Below are 10,313 nucleotides of genomic sequence, written 5' to 3' on the forward strand. Positions count from 1 at the left end.
TTTAATGAAATAAAGGACTTCCAAAAATTCTTGATGAAAAGACCAGAGCTATGTAGAAACACTGACAATCATAAGAAACTCAACAAGGATAAAATGCTTATATTCAAATATGGGGAGATGATATTTTCTTCCCCTCTGAATTGTATCATCATCAGAGGCTGTAGAGGGAGTCTGATTAGACAAAGCCATTAAGAATGGTTCTGATTTTGTCTTGATGATCTTGAGAGAAGAATGAAAAGAGGGTAAGATGAATACATTGGGGAATTAAGGGAATGAGAGGGAAGATTATGGAAAATTATCTTGAATATTTGGGGTATACAAGTAGACATCTCTACAAACAAGGAAGAGGATATGAGGGTTGTGACTTGCAAATAATTTAAACCTCACTTTCATCTGAACTTGTTAAAGGAGGGAAGAATACACATGCGCAGAATTGGGTACATGAATACGTTTCACTCAGAGCTGGAAAGTGAGAGGGAAAGGGGAGATGGGAGAAGGAAGAATTAGAGGAAGGGGAGAATTAGTCCTAAGCAAAACAGACTCTTAAGGATGTTTAAAAAATATTCATAACACTTTTTGAGGTGGCAGGGAAAGGAAATCTGAGGAGGTCCCCATCAATTAGGAAAAGACTGAACAAGTTATGTCATATAAATGTGATTGAATAATACTGGTGATGTAAGAAATTATAAATAGGGTGGTTTCAAAGAAACCTGGAAGACTTGTATGACCTGACGTAGAGTAAAGTGAATAGAACCAGGAAAACAATTTATGCAATGATAACAGTATTGTAAAGACAAACAACTTTGAAAGACTTAGGAACTCTAATCATTGTAATGGCCAACCACAATCTAGAGGACTGATGATGAAACATGCTACCCAGCTCCTGATAGAGAGGACTTAGTGCAGAATGAGATGTGGTTTTTGTGGAAGTTTGTTTTGCTTGACTATACTTGTTTATAAAGGGGATCTTATCTTTCATTTTCATTTGTGGGAGGGGAAAAAAGATGAACTTTTAATGAGTGAAAAATATGAAATTTTTTTAAGGAAACACTTTAAAATTAAAGTCAAGGGCAAGAGGTGATAAGGACTTTGAGAGATGTTGTACAAGTGATCTAGATGATGACAGAGATGTTATAGATATTTTGATATAGAATCATCAAAACTTGACAACTAAATGGATATGCTGAGTAAGAAAGTGAGAAGAATTGAGGATGACTGAGGTTGCAAACCCTAATTGAGTAGGACAATGTTAGTGCTTTCTATAAAAATAGAGGAAGGGACAGCTAGGTGGCGCAGTGGAAAGAGCACTGGCCCTGAAGTCAGGAGGACCTGAGTTCAAATCCGGCCTCAGACCAAACACTTGACACTTACTAGCTGTGTGACCCCTGGGCAAATCACTTAACCCCAATTGCCTAAAAAAAGAAATTAAAAATAAAAAATAAAGAAAATAGAGAAGGAAGGGTGAGCTTGGAGGGAAAGATAATAAATTTAGGACATATTTAACCTATGAGACATCCTGTTTGAAATGTCCAATAGGCAGGTGACAATGTGCAGCTGGAGCTCAGAAGAGGTACTTTAGCTGGATGTAGATATGGGAGTTATCTTTATAGAGATAAAAACTGAACCTGTAGAATCTGATGAGATAGTGCATATAGTGAGAAATAAGCACAGATTCTTCTTTTTTTAGTATCAGGATATAGATGTCTGACCAGTGTGTTTTAGAAGGTGTAATAGACATCATTGATGTATATATGTTTAATAACTGAGCTTTGTAATTTTTTTTTCTTTTCTTATTCCTAGATCCAAGTCTCGTGATACTAAGGTATTGATAGACGACACAGATGATGAAGCTAACACATGAATTGAGTCTAAATCTACATCCTTTTTTCCCCCATTCAACAACCCTTTCCTCGACCAACTCAGCCTCTGGTACCTTTCCAGCTAAAAACAGGAGAAGACATTTAACACACTTTCCGAGCTCTTCTGGATCGGATCCTATGGACTCCAAACAAGCTCACTGTGTTTCTTTTCTTTTCTTCTGGTTTTATTTTAATTTTCTACTTTTAAAATAAATATTTACTTCATTTTGCCAATCAGAGGACATTTTAAGGAAAAAAAAAACCACAATTTATCTTAAGGATTGTTTACAATCACAAGGACATAGAAAACTATCTGGATGAAGAACAGGCACAGCAAGGACCCAATAATGGGACAGACCGAGGTTACTCGGCTTCTGCTTGGCCCGGTTTTGACTGGTTAAAACCGGACATTGGTTTTTAAATTTGTTTGAGAATTTTTTTTTCTTTCCTTCATATCCAGCGCAACGGCACTGGCTGCACTTGCAGGGAAAGTGCACTTAGAGCAGTACCTTCATTCACGAAGCTACTTTTTAATTTGATGTAACTTTTCTTATTTTGGGGGAGGGTGGGAGGGGGGAGGAAACTGGGAAATAGGATGTATTTGTTATATATAATTTTCTCATTATTTATAATACTGAACCATAAGAGAACAATCTTGTGTCCTGTGCAATGAAGGTAATAACAGTAAAAGAAGGTAGGGGAATCTATCCTTGGATGTTTTTCACAAGGGTTCCATCCTGCAATGCCTCTTTCATGAGACAACTTGTACTAGTCTGACAATTTCTTTCTTTTTTTTTTTTTTAAATTTTAAACCAAAGTTTCTGTTTCTGATTTTTTTAGTTGCTGCTGCTTTGGAAACCTGAACATGTCTCTCATGACAGGTCATCCTCACATTTTTGAGTAAAAATTGTGAAAAAGATTCTGAGAATTTAAAAAAAAATAGAGATGGAATACATCTACCCATACTCCATGCTCAACTGCAGAAGTAGCCAGATTTTCTATCATAACATAGCTTTGGAGTTTAGGATAGTTGTATCATGATCCTTACTATCTCAGAGTTTGGATTAGTAAACCAGGCTGTTTCAGAGACTCTTCACCGTCATTAAATAGGGAGTTTCTAAAGGTTTCACTTACTTCCACAAGATTCTGAGCAAATAAGAATCTGCCTGGGAGGGGTCATCTTCCTGAGCACATAGAACAAATTAACCTTTATCTTTCATATTGCATTGGTCACATGAGGCCTTTGTAGCCATTCATCCCAGATGTTATAAGAGGTTACTGATCACTGGATCTCATGTTCTTCCATAAGGAGGGAATACACTTTTCAGTTTATTAGGTCTGCCATTTAAAGGAAAGTTTTTTTATTCAGTCATGATTCATACACACTGCCTGTGTTATTTTTGCTTAGTCTTTATCCTGTTACATCTTCCCTTACCCATCAAAATAGGTTCTAAAACTTTGATTGCTAGTCAAATCTTTTTTTAAAAAACATGGATTATTTGGAGGGAAGGGGCCAGCCTTCATTATCTACCAAAAAATAACAGAAATAGTACCAATGTAAACTAAAATGTGCTTTCTGTAATTCTAAGATCCAAATCAAGGTTTTAAAATGTCCATCTCTACCTTTGTTGGATTTATTGACAGAAGTCCCACTGAGTATCTATAGTCAGCTATTGACTATCTGTCCTCTTTCTGCCTAGCCTTGCTTTATATCGTCAACACCAGTAACTGCATTGAAGTAAAATACTTGTATTGTTTTCAGCCTTAATTTTAGACTAAGGCACAAATTAATAGAGGCAGCTATAATCACTAATCCAGTCTTTAAGAACATGGCTGCTGTATCTGTAATATGGCCTCCTTGTTGTTAGTGCTCCTTCCATGTATCCAAAACATGACTGTACGGGTGGATCACTTAAAGAAGTTACTGTTAATACTATTGTGTCAAGGAGCGAGCATGTGAAGAATAGTTTTTTTTTTTTAAATAGCTCCTTCTTTTCTGTTTAATATAATATGGATAGTCTTCCCTAAACTTGTTCCCACTGTAAATCTAGAAAAAAAAAATTTGGATCATTACCTACTTTGTGGCTTTTATTCCTTTTTGTGCTTTGCCAAATATTCTTCTTTGCCAGAATGATGGGGGGAAAGCATTTTAATTACTGGTTTCCTTTCATTTTAGTTTTTAGAACCACGTGTTTTTAAGTAATCAGTGGTAGCAACTTAGTGGATCTTGGTAGATTAAGGATTTTAGAGTTCATACCTGGACTTAACAGACTATATTGGTTTATATACTCTAGAACCATAGGAAGATACTACTTGTCTGCCAAGAAACACCGGTTACTCTGATTGAGTTAATAATATAAGTTGATGGGTTGGTTGTTTTCTGTACAAATGGAACCCAGAATTAGCTTAAAATGAAACTAACATCCATTCTTCTTCCAGAGTTCTGTAAAATGTATTACCATAAAATCCTGCAATTGGCTTACAGTATCTAGGATTCCTATGGTTGGCTTGTTTTTCCCTCGGTGCATCCCACTGCCAATTTGGCCTTTGTTCAAATTTTAGGATCTTAGTTCCTAATCAGGATTATTTCTCTTAGGTGATAAAAATATTTAAATTTTAACTGTCAGAGACATATTTGTCCAGTTAGCAGAGTCTATTTTAGAATAAAAAGACTTTTTAGCTACCATATTAAATATGTAATGTTTGTTTAAATTTACTATTTTGTGTTCCTATTAAAAGCCTAAAGGGAACAAAGAACTTTTTCTCATAATTATCTTGATCAAACAACATGAATTTAAATTTCTTTTTTCCTCTTTTAATAAGAAAAAGATATAGACTGTGTTATTCTTTCAAGTAACATATACAACTTGTACCAAGTGATCGGAATTTCTCTGATTCCTTGCTTTAACTGCCAAGTCCAAGAAATTCTGGCCAATGCTGGTCCCCATGCTGTAATTTTATCAGAGAGTTTTCCCTGAAGCTCTCAACAGACAAATTATCTATTTAGGGAAATGCGCATTAGTTGGTCATGCAACCAGAAAATGAAAAGACTAAAAGGATAACAATCCAACCCCAGTTAAAATTTATGTGATCATATGTTTAGATAATCTGGTATTGTTCCTGCTTTGGGAAAATCAATAAAAATGTCCCCCAGATAAAAAATTAAGATACCTTAATTATGAAAAATTCAAAATATTTATTTTCACTTTTATGGTTAGGTGGCATAGAAAAATTGATAATGCAGAAAGAGATTAGGAGGCTAAGAAAAATTATTTATTTTCTATGTATAAATAAATTCATGTATTTAAGGCTCAAATGAGTGAGTTGACCAGTGGTTTCATTAGAGTGATCAAAGATGAAATTGTTATTAGTAAGATCCTCTGTAAGAATGTGGAGAAGTCAAAATCCCATTCCTCAGTCTGTCCTTTTGCTATTTTCTCTTCCCTGTTCTCATTTCATCCTTTTAGCCTCTGGTCACCAAATTCACATAATCAGAATGTACAGCCCCTGAGAGGATGAAGCCAATAGCCTCAACAGTTATGTTATGAGAGACCCCAGTCCCCAGGATTAGTGATGGTAGTGCTTTTTTTTTTCCTCCAGAGGATGTTTAATCTCAATATAAAGAAAGTTATGAAGTCACAGTTCCTTTGTGGTAACTTGCTTCTTAGACTCACCCGTATTTGACAATTCTAAATACAATCAGAACATCTGGAAAAAGAAATCTCTCTACCTCTTAACAGACAAAATAAAATGAGGCAAGACTAGAGAAAAGTGAATCATTATAGCCATCTGTTGTACTTTAGTTGAAGAGAAATCCTCTGTGGGTAGCAAGAACAAAAAAGCAGAGCACATCAGACATATAACCAGCCTGATATCAGAAGTAGGACAGCTAGGAACCTCCTTGTTTATTAGCTTATGTTTTGTTTTGGATTTTTCCCCCCAGTGGTCTGTATATTAGTAATGGACCTTTATTTTCCTGTTCTTTTCTCCACTATAGTAAGTTGTTTAGAGTGAGTTCATTATGCACAAATGTATTTTAGAAGTGAGTGACTGAAGGAATTTCTCATTCTCATTAGCCCCTGCCAAAACAATAAAAAAAAAGGAAAGTTATGCTATTGGCAGGAAAACAATTTATTATTCATAAGAAAAGGGTATTCAGATACTTACCTACTTTCTTCTTCCTATCAGGTCCATGCTTATACAGGACCTGATATGTACACATTGTTTAGATAAATCAATTCCAGAGGTACTTCCCATGAAGGCTTCAAGCCTGAGACTCCCTGGAAATTCCCTATGGCAGTTATGCTTCATTTGGTGGAAATGAGTTCAGATTAAAGAACATTGCTAATCTGAAAAAATTAAATTGCTGCCACTCAAGGCACAACACTTTTTAAAACTTCATTGGGTTCTTGAATTTTAACAATTCAGGTACCTTCCCAAGTCTAATAGTGAATATTGTTTAAATTAGTGATTTGCTTTTCTCCATTCTCACTATTCCTACTGAAAATTTTACATAAACCTGATGTCACTAGATCTCCATTCCACTAAAAATCAACAACAGTGCTGAAATAATCCTTTTTAAAAGTTGGGAGAACAGAAAATCAGGTTCACTCTTCTTTAGATCAGCTTGTCTCATCCCTCTCTAGAGGATCTAGACTTCTGCTATTGATCACATGTGTGGCATGTTTAGCTAAGTCAAAGAAAAGTTGGAAGTACAAAACCTCCAAAATTACTGAAAAATAGCCCTCCATCCAAGCAACCTCCTTACTAGTTGGTCTAGAAATTGCGTTAGACTACTTACCGATTTTAGTCTCCCAACTTTATGCATTTTATTATAAGTCTCTGTGTAGAGTCAGGTCATCATGGGGATGGGTGTAGGGTTTGAAAATATAAATAGGGGGCTTGAGATAATAAGCAATGTTAACTTGGGAGTTGCAACCTACTATTTAACCAGCACTTACTCATCCTCTGTTAATAAAAGTAAAAAAGAAGAAGCATGACTTTGGAAGAGCTTGATGTGGATGATATCACCAGCCTTCCTTTATTTGTTCTTATCAGAAAGACATATTTGACCAGGAAGAGGATACCCATTGATTGGTTGCCCTTCTTGAATGATTTGGTAGTGTGGAGGAAAACAATTACATCTTGAGGAACAGCCCTCCTGAATTAATTTGCTTCTGTAGGCACGAGGAACAAAATGAGGATTTGTCCTGAAATAAGAGGAATTACTATACTAACTTTAAGCTGAAACTTGTTTCATCATTGCAATTTTTTTTAACTCAATCTTGTTCTGCTTTGTGGTGCCATCAATTTAATGAGGACAATCAAATAACCCATTGTTTGCCTTGGACTCTCAATGTGTCTGGTAATCACACAGACAACTTGTATACATTCAAACAAGTTACTTGACTGTAACATAATGCATACAACCTTGGTTCTTCCTATTCTCTTTCCTCTGTACCACCAGAAGTTTAATGAGAACTGTAGCACTACTAGAAAGATGGAGACTTTGAAGGGCAAGGATGATGTTATAATATTCCTTTCTCATTGTCCTTGGAGCCCAAAGTCTAACCACCTTTCCTTGTGTCCAGTAGCAATACCAGCATGGTGGGAGTAAGGAGGAAGACTATAGGAGTTCCTAGGAACACAACTAGATTGTGACACTGTTATTCCTTTGAGTTTGTAAAGTAAATTGCAAGCCCTTTAGCACGGACAGCAAAGCACCTCAGCTTTTATGTGATGAATAACTTCATTGCTCTTTTCTGATCTAGCACAGAGGTTTGTTTCAATGAACAGCATTTGGAAGGGACATGAGGTGAAAAAAAATATTTGTCTTTGAGCTCCTCCCCCACCACTCTTAACCTTTCTCTTCACCCTTCCCATGCTGTGTTGGTCTAAATGATGATTATTCTATGAAGCCCTAAACTGTAGTTGTCAAAAGTAACTATAAAATGTGATTAGTCCTCTGTGGGTGCTTCTTTCTTTCTTTCTTTCTCTCCTTTTCTTTCTCTTTCTCACTTTCTCTCCACTCTTGGTTCAGTGGAAATGGTGAGGACAAAGAATTGCCGCTTGCTTGGACTCATGCTGTAATTGTGACCGCACTATTAGCTGTCTCCTTTTTCCTTCTCAAATGGATAGAATTCTGTTGAAGTGTGGAGTACCCTTCTTGAGAAGTAGGTTAAAATGCACAATGTGGTACTGTTTCATAGTTTCTAGATGGCTGTATAAAGCAAAAAGTTAATGTGGTTATGTGTTTTTAAAAGAAAATAAGTGATTGGTTACAAAACTCTGTTTTTTTCCATTATTATAAGGTCTCTTTGTTTTCCAACAGTTTTCAGACTCTTTTGTCACTGCTCAGTGGTGTCTGTTACTTTTTATCTGTGTTTCCCAAATTTTTTAATGTGGTTGCACTTGAATCTATATGGGAATAGAGCAGACATTTCAAGGGGGAAAGATTTTGAAGTTTTTCTTAGTCTTTCTGTATAAAGTCTATATACGTAGTAGTAAAACAATTTTAAAACCTTTTTTCCTCGAAATCTAATGAATAGACTCACATTCCCAATCACCTTTGCCACTACAGGAACCACAACCTGTACCTTCTGGGGCTGGGGTGCCAGGTCTGAGCCTCCCCAACCTTCTGTCCAACTACATGATCCCCTCACCCAACGCCAAGGTCTCTAAGACTGAGCCAGGGGACACCCAGGGGCAGATAAATCCTCTCTCCATTTGGCTCCACCTGGACCCTCCTTCATCTCTCCAGATCAAAAAGTGTGAAGACTCTTACTTGCACTTATTCCATTGCCACCATGACAGGCCTCCCAACTCCATCACCCCAAAAAGCAGAATGGCTGATATCCACTCCAATCCTTCAGGCCACTGAAACCCTGACTCCTACAGCTAAAGCCAACGCCTCAGACATTACAAGTATTATCACAGTGGTCTTCATCACCCTGCTCTCAGTCCTAATCATGATCATTTACCTGTACAAAAACAAAGGCAGCTAAATCACCTGTGAGTCCCCAGGAGAAGCCAGTGTGACTGTGCAAATGGAGAGTGACTCAGTCCAAGCGAAGGAAGAGGAATATTTCATCTGATGACTCCTGGGCTCCCAAAGAACTGTGACTTCTGAGGGCAAGACACAGGAACTGAGTGCTTAATTTATTAGGTGAAAGATGTATCTGAAACCAGAGATGATTGTTGATAATGGGCAAGTCTGTGCTCTCTCTGAGTTAGAATCCAAAGAAACTCCCAACCTGAGTGCCAGCATCAGAGACCCAGGGGACAGAGAGAAGTAGAGAAAGCAAAATCTGATGCCTTTAGCTAGACCTCCGTTGTGGATCTTAATGTCATAGGCCAAACGGTCTTTATAACCAGAGAAGGTAGGACTAACCCATTGGGTATGTGGGCATTTACCCAGTCATCTCCTATACCCTTATTTGATGGGGGAATAATGGTGGGGGTTGCCCCTCCTCCATTCTCTGCCCCCTAGCTGCTTCATGTAACTCAGAATCCTGATCACTGGTCCCAAAAAGTTACGTGGCATCCTTCTAACTAGTCAGCCAGCTTTGGTAAGTGGATGAAAGTGGTGATTATGGTAATAATCTAACCCAGCTGACCTCACTTGCTGGTATCTGGTCCATAGCCTTTCCCTGAACCACTTGCTTCCCAGCCTACTTTCTTATTCCCAATCTAATCTTTTACTTGTGATGGTTTTTTTTAATCAAAATTAAAATTTTTCATTACACAAGATTTTGATGCTCATTTATAGGAGGCAGAGAATAATAGCATTAAATTATCTATATTTGGGATTTATCTGCCCCAAATCTGGGTAGATCTGGAGCTTACATTCTTAGAGTTAGTAAGAATATAAAGCACGTATGCAGATAATTTTATATGTGTATATTTACTTAGTTGTAAATTATATATATATACATATATGTATATAGGTAATACTATACCAACGATTATATACATTACAAAAATGACACAAAAAAGACATTTAAAAGGATGGGATAAAGATGAAATAATATACTAGAGGCAATGGTCACTAAAGTTTTTTGAGTCGAGGAGTGATATGGTTAGACATGCAATTTAGGAAAATCACTTTTGTTAACTATTTGTGGAACATGGCTTTGAAATAGCAGAGAGGCTGGAGGCAGGCACTTCTGCCTAAAATGGCTTCTTCAGCAGGCTCAAGTCGACTGGCTCCCACATTCCTACTCTAGCAAAGAAAAAAAAACTAAAAATAGCAACAGGTCAAATAATGATCAAGAAATCCAATGATGTAAACAGCAGTAAGTGATTTCATCAAATTAGAACTGGACAAAACAATAGGCAATAGGGAAGGGGGACTACCAGACGTGCCAGTGCTAGCACAGTAAGCAAGATGAAAACCAGCATGGCCCTAGAGATTAGCCAGGAACATTTGTGGCCTACAAAAAGTCAGCAAGAAGA

General features: G+C 37.0%; 1 protein-coding gene and 1 pseudogene across 1 annotated transcript in view; both read left to right on the plus strand.

The window, feature by feature from the left end:
- XPR1 (xenotropic and polytropic retrovirus receptor 1) overlaps nucleotides 1–2,413 on the plus strand; it is a 220,640-nt gene extending 218,227 nt beyond the window's left edge. Inside the window, exon 15 of the mRNA XM_027868455.1 lies at nucleotides 1,801–2,413. Coding sequence (XP_027724256.1) covers nucleotides 1,801–1,861 — 61 coding nt within the window. The 3' untranslated portion in view covers nucleotides 1,862–2,413. The remainder of the gene's footprint in view (nucleotides 1–1,800) is intronic.
- A 35-nt stretch (nucleotides 2,414–2,448) lies between these two features.
- On the plus strand, nucleotides 2,449–9,539 carry LOC114047691 (annotated as a pseudogene).
- The last annotated feature ends 774 nt before the right edge of the window (nucleotides 9,540–10,313 follow it).

The sequence above is a fragment of the Vombatus ursinus genome, unplaced genomic scaffold (assembly GCF_900497805.2).
Source record: "Vombatus ursinus unplaced genomic scaffold, bare-nosed wombat genome assembly UNPS02014789.1, whole genome shotgun sequence".
Classification (NCBI taxonomy): domain Eukaryota; kingdom Metazoa; phylum Chordata; class Mammalia; order Diprotodontia; family Vombatidae; genus Vombatus; species Vombatus ursinus.